The sequence below is a fragment of the Lynx rufus genome, unplaced genomic scaffold, assembly GCF_022079265.1.
Source record: "Lynx rufus isolate CCGP_SWC_20201006 ecotype Redwood Valley unplaced genomic scaffold, mLynRuf1.p SCAF_6, whole genome shotgun sequence".
In the NCBI taxonomy this organism is placed as follows: Eukaryota; Metazoa; Chordata; class Mammalia; order Carnivora; family Felidae; genus Lynx; species Lynx rufus.
In genome coordinates, this window is record NW_025814878.1 from 145,826,184 (window position 1) to 145,840,818 (window position 14,635).

General features: G+C 37.7%; 1 protein-coding gene across 1 annotated transcript; it reads right to left on the reverse strand.

Annotated features, from left to right (window-relative positions):
- Positions 1-12,220: 12,220 nt before the first annotated feature.
- On the reverse strand, positions 12,221-13,162 carry LOC124529250 (olfactory receptor 2H2-like). The gene has a single exon (XM_047103081.1). It carries the CDS (start codon positions 13,160-13,162, stop codon positions 12,221-12,223), a length of 942 nt encoding a protein of 313 aa, XP_046959037.1.
- Positions 13,163-14,635: the final 1,473 nt, after the last annotated feature.

Below are 14,635 nucleotides of genomic sequence, written 5' to 3' on the forward strand. Positions count from 1 at the left end.
GCAGATGACATGATACTCTATGTGGAAAACCAAAAAAAAAAAAAAAATCCACAAAAAAATGCCAGAACTGATCCATGAATTCAGCAAAGTTGCAGGATATAACATCAATGTACAGAAATCAGTACAATTCCTATGCACCAATAATGAAACAGCAGAAAGAGAAATCAAGGAATAGATTCCATTCACAATTGCACCAAAACCCATAAAATACCTAGAAATAAGCTTAACCAAAGAGATGAAAAATCTAAACACTGAAAACTATAAAAATCTTATGAAACAAACTGAAGAAGACAAACACAAAAAATGGAAAAAAACATTCCATGCTCATGGATTGGAAAAACAAATATTCTTAAAATGTTGATACTACCCAAAGCAATATACATATTCAATGCAATCCCTGTAAAAATAACACCAGCATTCTTCACAGAGTTAGAACAGTCTTAAGATTTGTATGGAACCAGAAAAACCCCTAATAGCCAAAGCAATCCTGAAAAAGAAGAACAAAACTGGAGGCACCACAATTCCAGACTTTAATCTGTACTACCAAGATATAGTTATCCAGACAATATGGTACTGGCACAAGAAGAGACAGATAGATCAATGGAACAGAATAGAACCCAGAAATGGACCCACAAACATATGGCCAACTAATCTTTGACAAACAGGGAAGGAGTATCTAATGGAAAAAAAGACAGTTTCTTTGGCAAATAATGCTGGGAACACTGGAGAGCGATATGTAGAAGAATGAACCAAGGTGACATTCTTATACCATACACAAAAATAAATTCAAAATGTATGAAATATCTATATGTGAAACAGGAAACCATCAAAATCCTACATGAAAACACAAGCCACCTCTTTGACCTCAGCCAGAGGAACTTCTGCTAGACATGTCACCAAAGGCAAGGAAAACAAAAGCAAATGTAAACTATTGGGACTTCAAGATAAAAAGCTTCTGCACAGCAAAAGAAACAATCAACTAAACTAAAAGGCAGCCTACAGATTGGGAGAATTTATTTGCAAATGACATATAAGATAAAGGGTTAGTACCCAAAATCTTTAAAGAACTCGTCAAACTCAAAACCCAAAAAAACAAATCATCCAGTGAAGAAATGGGTAAAAGACATGAACAGACATTTTTACAAAGATGACACATGAAAAAACGGTATCTAAAAGATACATGAAAAAATGCTTAACATCACTCATCATCAGGGAAATACAAATCCAAACCACAATGAGATACCACCTTAACACCTGTCAGAATGGCTAAAATTAACAACTCAGGAAACAACAGATGTTGGCAAGTTGCAGAGAAAGAGGATCACTTTTCTGCTACTGGTGGGAATGCAAACCATTCTGGAAAACTGTATGGAGGCTCCTCAAAAAATTAAAAATAGAACTACCCTACGACCCAGGAATCACACTACTAGATATTTATCCAAAGGATACAGGACTGCTGTTCCAAAGGGGCACATGCACCCCAATGTTTGTAGCAGTGCTATCGACAATAGCCAAAGTATGGAGACAGTCTAAATGTCCACCGACTGATGAATGGATAAAGAATATGTGGTATATATACACAATGGAATATTACTCAGCAATGAAAAGAATGAAATGTTAACATTTGCAACAATGTGGATGGAACTAGAGTGTATTGTGCTAAGTGAAATAAGTCAGAGAAAGACAAATATCATATGACTTCACTCATATGTGGAATTTAAGATACAAAACAGATGAACATAAGGGAAGGGAAGCAAAAATAATATAAAAACAGAGGGAGACAAACCATAAGAGACTCTTAAATACAGACAACAAACTGAGGGTTGATGGGGGTGGGGAAAATGGGTCATGGGCATTGAAGACACTTGTTTGTTATATGTAAGTGATGAATCACTAAATTCTATTCCTGTAAACATTGTTGCAATATATATTAACATGGATTTAATTTTTTTAATTTTTAAAAATGAAAAGGCAAAACAGTGAATAGAAGATATTTTAAATATGTCTGATAAGACATTAATATGCATATGATATAAAGAACTCATATAAACAACAATAAATAATCTGATTTAAAAGTTAAAAACCTTCAATAGACAATTTTTTAAAGAAGACATACAGGGGCGCCTGGGTGGCTCAGTCGGTTGAGCAACTGACTTCGGCTTAGGTCATGATCTCACGGTTTGTGAGTTTGAGCCCCGCGTCAGGCTCTGTGCTGACAGCTCAGAGCCTGGAGCCTGCTTCTGATTCTGTGTCTCCCTCTCTCTCTGCTCCTCCCTCACTCATGCTCTGTCTCTCTCTGTCTCAGAAATAAACATTAAAAAAAATTTTAAAAAAGAAAAAAAAGAAGACATACAGAAGGTCAACAAACAAATAAAACAATATTCAACTTCACTTAGTAGGGAAATGCAAATCAAATCCACAGTGAGCTATCACCTTATACCTTTCAGAATGGCTAGTAGAAAAGACAAGAAATAGCAAGTGTTGGTGAGGATATGGAGAAAGAGGAACCTCTTGCACTGTTGGGGGGAATGCAAACTGGTGTAGCCACTCTGGACTACAGTATGGAGTTCCTCAAAAAAACAAAACATAGAATTAACACTGTAACAATTCCATTTCTGGGTATTTATCTTAAAAAATGAAACACTGATTTGAAAAGATTTTACGCACTCTGTTCATTGCAGCATAATTTACAATAGCCAAAATACGAAAGCAACCAAAGTATCTATCAAGAGATGAATGGATAAAGAATATACATATACACACATACACAATGAGATATTACTCAACCCATATAAAGAATGCAATCTTGTCATTTGTTCCAAGTGAAATAAGTTAGATGAATAAAGACAAATACCATAGGATTTCACCATATATTCCATATGTGGAATTTAAGAAGAAAGTCCAACAACAAAACAAAAACAGACTCTTAAAGATGGGGAACAAACTTACAGTTGTCAGAGGGGTCAGAGGTGGTGGGTGGGTGAAATGGATGAAGAAGATTAAGAGGTACAAACTTTCCATTACAAAATAATTGTCATGTACAGCATAGACAATACAGTCAATTATATTGTAATAACTTTGTGTGGTGATATATCGCTACTAAGCTTACCATGATCATTTTGTAACATATACAAATGTTGAGTCATTATGTTATAAACCTGAAACAAATATAGCATTGTATGTTAACTATACTTCAATGAAAACAATATTAAATATTTTAATTATTGTTGGTAATTATCTTGTCATATGCAATGTTTAATATTAAATTCCAAATACTCAAGTGTCCTTCAATTTTACACATCTACTCAAAGTTTTTGTTAATTATATTTTTGCATAGTGCACATTGCATTTCAATTTCATTGCAAATACTTTATCTGCTTTGTAAAATTATAAAATTGAGAATTAACATTGATGAACTGTTCAGTGTCTTAACATTTCAGCAAATATGTAGAGTGGCTCAACTCTGTGAAATTAGGGATACTATGTGTCATAAGTGATTATTTTTAGCAATGTAATGTTTTCCAACATCAATAAATTTTGCTTTAGTGAGACAATTGGGAATAAGTGAGTCCAAAAGAAGAAAGATCCTATTCTACTATGGCAACTGAAAAATAGGTGGGCAGTGAGAATGACCCCCTCCTTTTGATAAATGAATTGATAGACTGAGTACTTGCTAAAGGTTGGAGTTCTCCTGATAACTATATCATATCTGAAATGTTTGAAAAATACTTTGAAATCCAGGTATGTTTGGTGTTTTTTTTTTCCAGCAATCTCTGAGAGAGCAAATTTGAAAAGGTAACAGCAAAAAGTACTCTCCCAGTGAATCAATTGATTGATTTTGGTCAGGAAAGTTAAAAATCAACTTTTCATCTACAATTTCTGTACCAGGAATGGATCTTAAAATGACAAGATGACCTAGGGAAGTTAAGACCATGTTTTGAGTTCAAAGTCAAGTATCCCACTCTCCCCAGTGGATAGATTCAATGCAATCCGAGTCAATATATCCCAGCAAACTTCTTTCTTAATAATTACCAAAATTATTTTAAAATCTATTTGGAAAAGAAAAGAATAGTCAAGACAATCTTGAAAAACAATAATAAAATTGAGATCCTAAGCTGCATGTTTCAAGACTTTTTATAAAGCTACAGTATTCAAGACAATGTGGTAGTAGGACAGCATAAAGACTACAGAAAGAGGCCAACATATAGATGGACAAGTAATATTCAACAAAGTCATCAAGGCAATTCAATGGGAATACAAATATCCCTTCAGCATATTGTGCTGAAACAACCAGGTAACTACATACAAAGGCAGACCCTCAAACTCTACCCCATAGAGAAAAATCAACTTGAGATGGGTCATGGACGTGAGTCTACAGAAGACCACAGAGAAGAATATCCTTGAGACTTTTGGGTAGGCAAAGGTTTCCTTGAGAACACACAGAAAGAAAAAGCCATTAAAAATGATAAATGGACTTCTTCATAACTTAAATCTTCCTCTCATCAAAATCACTATCAAGTCACTGAAATGGCAAGTCACAGAACTGGATAAAATATTTTCAGTGCATACATATGCCCAAGGATTTGTAGCTAGCATATATAAAGAATTCCCTCAACTCAGTAATGAAAAGACAAACAATTTTTAGGTTGGCAAATGAACAGACACTTCATGAAAGAAAATATACAAATGGCCAAGGAGGACATTAAACAGTGCTGAACACAACTGGTCATCAGGAAAGCTAGAAGTAAAACCATAATGAGATGCCACTACAGATCCACCAGAATTAATGAAGTTAAAAATCTAACATCACATGTTGGACTGTATGTGGAGCAATCAGACCTCTCTTACAATGCTGGCATAGAAACAAGATGGCACAACCACTTTGGTAAACTGTTGTGCTTTCTTTTTTTTTCAGTTTACTAAACAATTAAGCATACATTTGTCCCATGATCCAGCAATTCCACTATAAGTATTTATCCAAAAGAAATAAAAATATTTGTTCACCAAAAAAAAAAAATTGAACAAGAATGTCACTATGTAGTGTATAATTCCAATTATACAACATTCCAGAAAGTGCAAAACTACAGAGACAGTGAAAAGATCACTGGTTGCCAGGAGCATGGTGGAGGAGACAGGAATAGAAAGAGGATAGTTAGGGCTGTTAAAATATTGAATAGGGCTGTTAAAAATATGATGTTACAGTGATAGGTGTGTGTGTGTATGTGTATATATATATATATATATATATATATATATATATATATACACACACACACAAAACATTTATACAAACCCATAGAACGTACAACACCAAGAGTGACCCTTAAGGTAAACCAAAGACCAAAGACTTTGGGCAGTTATAATGTGCCACTGTAAGTCCATCTTTGGTTGAAATGTACCATTCTAGGGGCACCTGGGTGTCTCAGTCAGCTGGCTGTCTGACTTTGGCTCAGGTCATGAGCTCAGGGTTCATAAGTTCAAGCCCCACATCAGGCTCTGTACTGACAGTTCAGAGCCTGGAGCCTGCTTTGGATTCTGTGTCTCCCATTCTCTCTGGCCCTCCTTTGCTGGCACCCTCTCTCTCTGTATTCCAAAAATAAAGAAACATCAAAATTTTTTTTAAAAAAAGAAAATGTACCATTCTAGTGAGTAATGATGACAAGAGGGTGAATATGGGGTGCAAAGGGGTATATGAGTAATCTCTATACCTTACTCTCTATTTTGTTGTAAACATTAAATTTATCTTAAAAGTGTCTTGAAAAAGAATGTTTATTTCAGCTCCATTTATAAAATCAAAATCAGGAAACACCCAGATGTTCATCAATAGGATAAATTAACTGTGGCACATTTATGGAGTACAGAATATACTCAATCTCAAAAATATACTGGGGCACCTGGAAGGCTCAGTAAGTTAAGCATCTGACTCTTGATTTTGGCTCAGGTCAGGATCTCATGGTTCATGAGAACAAGCCCCACATTGGACTCTACGCTGACAGCTTGGGATTTTCTCTCTCCCTTTCTCTCTGACCCTCCCCTGCTTGTTCATTCTCTCTCTCAAAATAAATAAATAAACTTTAAAAATATGCTAAGTGAAAGAAACCAAGCACAAAACAAACATAATGTGAATTTATATAATATTCTGTAATAGGTAAAACTAACTTATAATAACAATGGTTATTGTTATGAGGGTTTTTTTTTTGAGTGACTGAGGAGGATAATAAAACGTTCTGGGGTTAGTGGCAATATTCTGTCTTACTATGCATTCATCATAACTGATTGCATGATATATTTAATATCTCAATATTAACTATCCATAATTATGCCACAGGTAAAGAGTTAAAAATTGTGTCCTCACAGGAATATCATGTATCTTAGATGTGATACAAGACCAGACTCAAGATCACACAGAAGATATTTGCCAATGACATATTCAATAAAGGGTTAGTATCAAAAATATATAAAGAATTTATACAACTCATCACTAAAACCACAAAAAATCAAACTTAAAAATGGGCAGAAGACAGATATTTCTCCAAAGAAGACACATGCATGGCAAACAGACACATGAAAAGGTGCTCAACATCACTTATCATCAGGGAAATGCAAATCAAAACCACAGTGAGATATCACCTCACACCTGTCAGAATGGCTAAAATCAAAAATACCAAGAAACCACAGGTGTTGGTGAGACTGTGGAGAAAAAACCTTTGTGCACTGCTGGTGGGAATGCAAACTGGTGCAGCCACTCTGGAAAATGGTATGGAGGTTCCTTAAAAAACTAAAAATAGAGCTACCATATGATGGAGTAATTCCACTAGTGGCTATTTACAAAAACATGAATTCAAAAAGATATAGAAGTCCCTATGTTTATTGCAGCATTATTTGCAATAGCCAAACTATGGAAGCAACCTAAGTGCCCATTGACTGATGAATGGATAAAGAAGATGTGATGTGTATGTGTGTGTGTGTGTGTGTGTGTGTGTATAACATCCACAAAAAATATGAAATCTTGCCATTTGCAATGACATGAATGGAGCCTGAGGGTATGCTAAGTGAAATAAGTCACAGAAAGACAAATACCCTATTATTCCACTCATATATGGAATTTAAGAAAAAAAAAAAAGGAAAATAGAGACAAACCAAGAAACAGACTCTAAACTATAGAGAACAAACTGATGATTTCCAGAAGGGAGGTGGGTGGGAGGATGGGTTAAATATGTGATGGGCATTAAGGAGGGCACTTATTGTGATGAGCACCAGGTGTTGTATGGAAGTGTTGAATCAGTATATCATACACCTGAAATGAATGTAACACTGTATGTTAACTCTACTAGAATTAAACTTTTTTAAAGAGTGAAGGTAAAAAAAATAAATTAAAAAATTTAAAATTTAAAAATAAAAATCCTACTTGGGACAGCTAAGAACTGACATAACTTCTTGGCTTCACATAGGTTTCCCTCACACTGTCTTTTATTTTCACCTTTGGCATTGAAATATATGTGGATTTCTGGCATTGGGGGAGCTCTGCATCATTATTTATTTCTCCTCAAACTCATCTGGCATCATCCTGTACAAATACCTGCATTTGGAACATACTGAGCATGACATAAGAACCATTTAGGCAAAGTTACTTCCAGACTTAGGAGCATGTTTAATTTATGTCTTCGTCTTGGATCCAAACACAGACTTCTGGAAACTTCAGAATCCTCACTCACAATTTCTACTCAATGACTTTATCTTCTGTTCTTTAAGGATTTTACATTTCTTCTACAGTTTAACTCAACAGCTATATCAATAGATGAAGCTTCCTTGGCACTGGCCCAACAAAAATGAGTAAGATGCCTCTGTCCACAAGTGACACAGACACATGCACTAATTTTGATAAAATTATCAAGGCAGTACACTGATAAAAGAGTAAGGTGCATTGAGGAGGGCATGATTCCTTTCATTACAATGAAGAATAGCAGGGAGGGGATAAGAGTTTCTAACGTTTAAATTTGATTTTAAAGTATGAGCAAGATACTAACAAATACAGAAACCCAATAGCATCCAAAGGCAGATGGAATAGTCATTGGGGTCTATTGGTGGAATAATTATATGGTTGGTGGAGTATAGGCTATCTTTGTGAGGAAGAAAGGAAGCCAAAAGGCAAATATAATGCCAGCTGGTAAAAATCGGTGGATCCCATACTCACACATGTCCCCTGGCGAGCAGTGACTTTTTGCTCCCACTGCTCTTTTCAAATGAGGCTCTTATTGGATTCACCTGCTGACCACGTGAAAGGGGGCAGATAGTCATATAGTTTTTGTAATAGCCACACTCTAAGATGCTATTTCTTTCATATATATATTTGAATTTCCATAGCAGCACACAGTAAAAGTGCAAACACACACACACACACACACACACACACACACACACACACACGTTTATGCACCAGTGATGGCAGGTTGGAGACTAGTAGTGATAGGTGCCCACGACAGACTCGGACTTTTTTTATGCTTGCACATATAAGTTTATTTCTTTTTTTTAATGTTTTTATTATGTTTCTTTATTTTTTGAGAGGCAGAGAGAGACAGAGCATGAGTGGGGGAGGGGCAGAGAGAGAGAGGGAGACACAGAATCTGAAGCAGGTTCCAGGCTCTGAGCTGTCAGCCCAGAGTCCAACACGGGGCTCAAACCCATGAACCGTGAGATAATGACCTGAGTGGAAGTTGGACACTCAACTGACTAAGCCACCCAGGCACCCCCATAAGTTATTTAAGTTTTTGTTTTAATCCCAGTTAGTCAACATACAGTATTACATTGATTCCAGGTGTACAATATAGTGATTCAAACTTCCATACATCACCCGGTGCTCATCGTGACAAGTGCCCAATCACCTATTTCACCCTTTCCCCCACCTCTCCTCTGGTGACCATTGGTTTATTCCCTGTAATTCAGCAGACTCTGGGACTTACTTGCATATGTCCACAGCCTGTCATACTGAACATTACGGAAACGTGTATCCCTGTGTGAAGGGTTGGATTATAGGCTGATAGACACTGATATATCCTCAGAGCTTATCATAGCAGCCATCAGAAGGTTTAGTCTGCCATCATGTACACACATGTGCCAGAACATGATAACATGACACCCCAGAAATATCAAAGGAACAAAATGCCTAAACTCCTAGCACTGCCTGCAGTTTTCTGAATAAGTCGCTTACCTAATGAATTATTGGCTATTATCTAGAATGTCTATGAAGGAAGTGATCTTTCCTGACTTGTTCACCCTTACATAGCAGTGCCTGGCTCTTAGTATATAGTCCATAAATATTTGTGATTAGATTAAAAAAAGGATTTTGACAAATGAGTGCACAGCTACATCCACAGCACCTCTCATCACTGTTTCCTCAGCCATCTCCCAAAATGTAAACGTATCTTGGTCATTTATATTTTTTCCATGCTGTAATTCTCATAATGGAATCCCTTTCCATTCCCCAGACACCTGCCTTTATCCCTCCAAAACTCTCCAGTGTACCACTGGGATGTCCTGTTCCATAATTAGTAAACTCACCTCCATCCTCAATTATTTACTTGGCATTTTCTACACCTCCTGGCATTACCTGAGTTGAATGCCCCCTGAAGACACTATTTCATTCCCAGCTCCATAATGAGAAAATCATTCCACCTTCAGTGCCTCAGAATGTGGGGTTGAGCCAATTAGCTTTATTCTACTTCTAGATCTTTCTTCCCTTCTCTCTTATTCTTAAAATACACTGATTCATTTGAAGCTTCTGTCTCTTTGGCTGAGCAACTAGACAGGGCATTTCCCATGTATGGTGTCAGCCTGCATCAGAACCACAGCATTAAAATGCCCAGTCAAGAACACAATCAGATGTTTTAAATCAGAAATTCTCGGTATTAAACCTGAGAATCTTAATTCTTAACAAGAGTACCATGGACTCTTATGAATCCTCAAGTTGGAGGAACTTTGTTCTTCCCTGTTTTGCTGCTGTCATTTACTGGAATCTTAACCTCTGTCCTTTGTGCATTTACATCTGGCTCACAGTTTTCCTCTGTCCCCAAGACCTGCAACCACCCCAGCCTCCTTCAAAAGTAGAATAAACATTTGAACACGTTGGCATCTCTGCTTTCACCTCCAGGATAGTTACCACCTGTCAATCGTGTCACACCAGGAGCCCATCACACCCTGGGCTGCCCCTGCTCCACAGGCTCAGAGTGAACCCACAAAATAACTTCTGTCCTTGTAGTTTTCTTCTCAGTCACTTGCCTTATTCTTTGCAACTGAACAGAAGGGTATAAAAATGATTTTATAAGTATTGTTCTTTTATAGACAGTGAGAAACGATGTTGCATCCTCGTAGAAATTGTGCTGTTACTTCAGAGCAGAAAATGAGAGGTTATAGGGCCTGATCCTAGTTCCACCTACCTCAGAAATTTGCAGCAGCTAAGGACTGAACACAGGTAATTAGGCAAACTACACAGCAAACTCAATAATTTATATTCATGATTTTGGTGAAAAAAACCCTAGAAGAATGGACTTTTATAAAGGAATAGTGAAAAAGCAGCAACAAATAGATCTTTGGTGGATGACATTCAAAAGTCAAAAAGCATGCACCATTGCAATCAGCCTGACATGGGAGCCAAAAGAACAAATCTCTCTCCATTAAATAATGAAAGAATATTTCATTTAGTATCTGCATCCACCATTTGACCATACGCTCTGTGATGTTGATGATTTTATGTCTTATCTACGATTATATCCCCAGCATCTAAACATGTTAGATTTATAACAAGAAATGAATACATATCTACAAGATGAATGAATAATTGGATCTGATAAAAAGAAAGCCATTTCCAAGGATGTGGAGAAAGAGGAACCCTCTTGCAAGCTGGTGCATCCACTCTTGAAAACAGTATGGAGGTTCCTCAAAAAATTAAAAATAGCACTACCCTATGGCCCAGCAGTTGCACTACTAGGTTTTTATCCAAGGGTTACAGGTGTGATGTTTCCAAGGGCCACCTGCACCCCAGTGTTTATCGCAGCACTACCAACAATAGTCAAAGTATGGAAAGAGCCCAAATGTCCATTGATGGGTGAATGGATAAAGAAAATTTTGGTGTGTACACACACACACACACACACACACACACACACACACACACACACACAATGGAGTATTACTCGGCAATCAAAAAGAATGAAATCTTTCCATTTGCAACAACATGGATGGAACTAGAGGGTATTAAGCTAAGTGAAATTTGTCAGAGAAAGACAAATATCACATGACTTCACTAATATGAGGCCTTTAAGACACAGAACAGATGAACATAAGGGAAGGGAAGCAAAAATAATAGAAAAACAGGGAGGGGGACAAAACAGAAGAGACTCTTAAATATGGAGAAGAAACAGAGGGACACTGGAGGGGTTGTGGGAGGGGGATGGGCTAAATGGGCAAGGGCCATTAAGGAATCTACTCCTGAAATCATTGTTGCACTATATGGTAACTAATTTGGAGGCAAATTAAAAGAAAAATAATAATTAAAAAAAAAAGAAAGCCATTTCATTACAACAGAGACTCAGAATGAACTAGAAACAGAAGTCTATTCCTGTAAGTGGGGGCTTGGTATGTCAGGGCTCAAACTAAGAACCTGGATCCAGAGACCAGTGAGTGTGGACTTCTCCTTGCTCAACACTTTGCACTGAGCAGCTTTGGGCACATGACACATCAGCAGTGGTCCTGCTGAGGTGATGAAGCAATGGTGACTCAGAACCAAGACCCACCAGGTCAGAGTACTAGATGCCTCAAAACTTTAGGACTTTTGCTAGACTAGACTTTTGGATGAAAATTATGGTTGAGCTTGGAGGAAAATAGCAAAGAAAAAGAAATAAATGGCAAGGCACAAAACACATTCTTGTTCTTGTATTTTTCAAGTCTGTGTTTCTTTTGTCCCCCCAGTTCAACTGTATTGAGCATTCTTTAAGACAATGGTTATTAAATCTACTCATTTCTATACCATACTGTACCTCCGTCAGCACCCTGCAGAAAGTAAGGGCCTAATCAGCTAATGATGAATGGACCTGAAATCGCAGCTTTGAATGCAACACAGCTATTTCTCCCCTACTTTTGGGTGAGGAGGTAAAGCTTCAGCTTTTTGTGATGAGGTTATTCTCTCTTCTCAGGTTAAGCAAGAGACCAACATGTGTCAACTGCTTCAGTTATTCTGGGAATCCCAAGTCCTCCTCCCCAGTCTTATTAGTGCCCCCTTGACCTCCCTGTTCCTTAGAGTGTAGATGAGTGGATTAAGTGCTGGGGTTGCAACGGTGTAGAAAAGGGTGAGGAACTTGCCCTGTTCTTGAGCATAGCGGTTCTTGGGTTGGAGATAGACAGCTGTCACTGTGCCATAGAAGAGGGACACCACAAGAAGGTGAGAAGTGCAGGTGCTGAATGCCTTCCGCTGCCCTGCAGCTGACTTTATTCTCAGCACAGCCTTAGCAACAGCCCCGTATGAGGAAAGGATGATGACCAGGGGTAGCACCAGAAAAATGATACTGGCTATGGACATCTGGATTTCATTGTAGGTTGTGTCTGCACTGGAAGCCTGAATCAGGGCTGGGACTTCACACACAATGTCATCCACCCTGCGGTGGGAGAAGGGTAACTGGAGGGTGGCAGGAGACTGGACCAAGGACTGAACCAGGCCAGCCCCCCATGCAAGGATGGCCAGCTGCAGACAAAATTTGGGGTGCATGATAGCAGTATATTGCAGTGGGTGACACACTGCCACATAGCGGTCCATAGCCATGACCACAAGAAGGACACATTCGGTGGCCCCAAGCCATAAGAAGACATAGAGTTGAAAAGCACAGCCAATGTAGCTGATGGTCTTCTCTGGACCCCAGAAATTAACTAACATCTGCGGAACACAGCTGCTGGTGAAAGAGAGGTCTAGCAGGGAAAGGTTGCAAAGAAAGAAATACATGGGAATGTGGAGTTTAGGGTCCTTTGAGGAAACAAGAATAATGACCATATTTCCTGCAAGAGTCAAACAATAAAAGATCAGAACAACCCAGAAGAGTATCTTCTCCAAATATGGCTTCTCAGAGAAGCCCAGGAGAATGAAATCACTGTGGCTGTCATTGCAAACTGTAATCATAGCTTCTGGAGCAGTCACCTCTTTGGGGGTATGGTTCAAAAGTAGTTGCTCAAAAGCCTGTGATGGTTCCAATACAGAAACAGGAAGACATGTTACCTCCTTTCTACTCAAGGATGAGATTCTGCCTCCTATAGTGCAGGGAAAAATAAAAGATTCAGTGACTTATTCTAATCTTTGATACCCATTATTCATTATCTCTCTTCCTCTTACACATCTTCATATATGATTAGAAATCTGCATTATAAATATTGAGTAAAGTGCAAATTACAAACCTACTAGTGAAAATCACTTTGCTAAATATTAAGAGAGCATTCTATCTTTGCTCTCCAAAATTGCACATTTACAACATTCATCACACAGTTTTAAAAACTGTTAAACCATATCACCTTTCAGTCCTTTTCTCATTTCATTCTGTTTTTCTGTGTCTTTATATCTCAATTTATCTGAATATCCTCCTCCCTTGTTCCTCCGTCTCCTGTGTTTCACTCTCCTTTTTTCTTCCTTTCTCCTTCCCACCTTCTTTTGACTTCTGAGCTTGAATTCCTCCTCAGCCACTTTATGCTATGTAATCTTAAGACAATTGTTTAAAATTTTTATTCTTACCTTGGCTCTTTCCTTATATTTTCTATTTGGAAAATAGAAAACAATCATAGAAACTACCTGTGTGTTTTGGATGAATTAAATGTGAAAACACAAGGAAAATACTTTGAGAGGGAGAGTGTGTGTGCATGTATTCCTGCCCCGTAGTAACTGTATGATGTGTGTTAGTTACAATTATGATGATGATGACGATGATGACACTATTCAGATGTTTGTTCGAGATGAAAAACATCAAAATATATATGCAACATTTTGCAGAGAATGTAAGTGATATCATTAAGAAAAAAAGAAATATCCTATCTCTACATTATCTCCTTTCTAAAAGAAAAGTAATAATACTCACTTATCCAACATTGTAAATTAACTGTCTTTATATTACAGAGCACGCATATGCACATTTATTGTTCTTTCCTCAGCTTAAAACCCGATTACAACACAAGTTTGGAAAATCCACCATCTTTTATTCATTTATGCAGTGGATCAAAAGAGGTTTAGGAAATACTCATTTCATTCAATCACTGGCCTTTTTACTTAACATACTAGAGAAAAGGGCTCATGGCTCTCTTTGTCTTCCATAATTTTCATGCTCCTTTTCCTGCTTCTCTGCTCCCAAAGACCATACTATCTGTGTGGCATAACAGTGTGTCCTCACTCCAAGCCTGTTTATAGCCACCTTGTACATTTTCAGGGTTTCCATTTACAAGAACCTTTTCCCAGGGGAATGCCCTAGCGCGTCTCTCTCTCTCTCTCTCTCTCTCTCTCACACACACACACACACACACACACACACACACACACACACACAAAATAGGTTTTACAAATCTATGCCCCGCAGGAATCCTTCGACTGAATGTTCATCCAAAAAATTTAGAT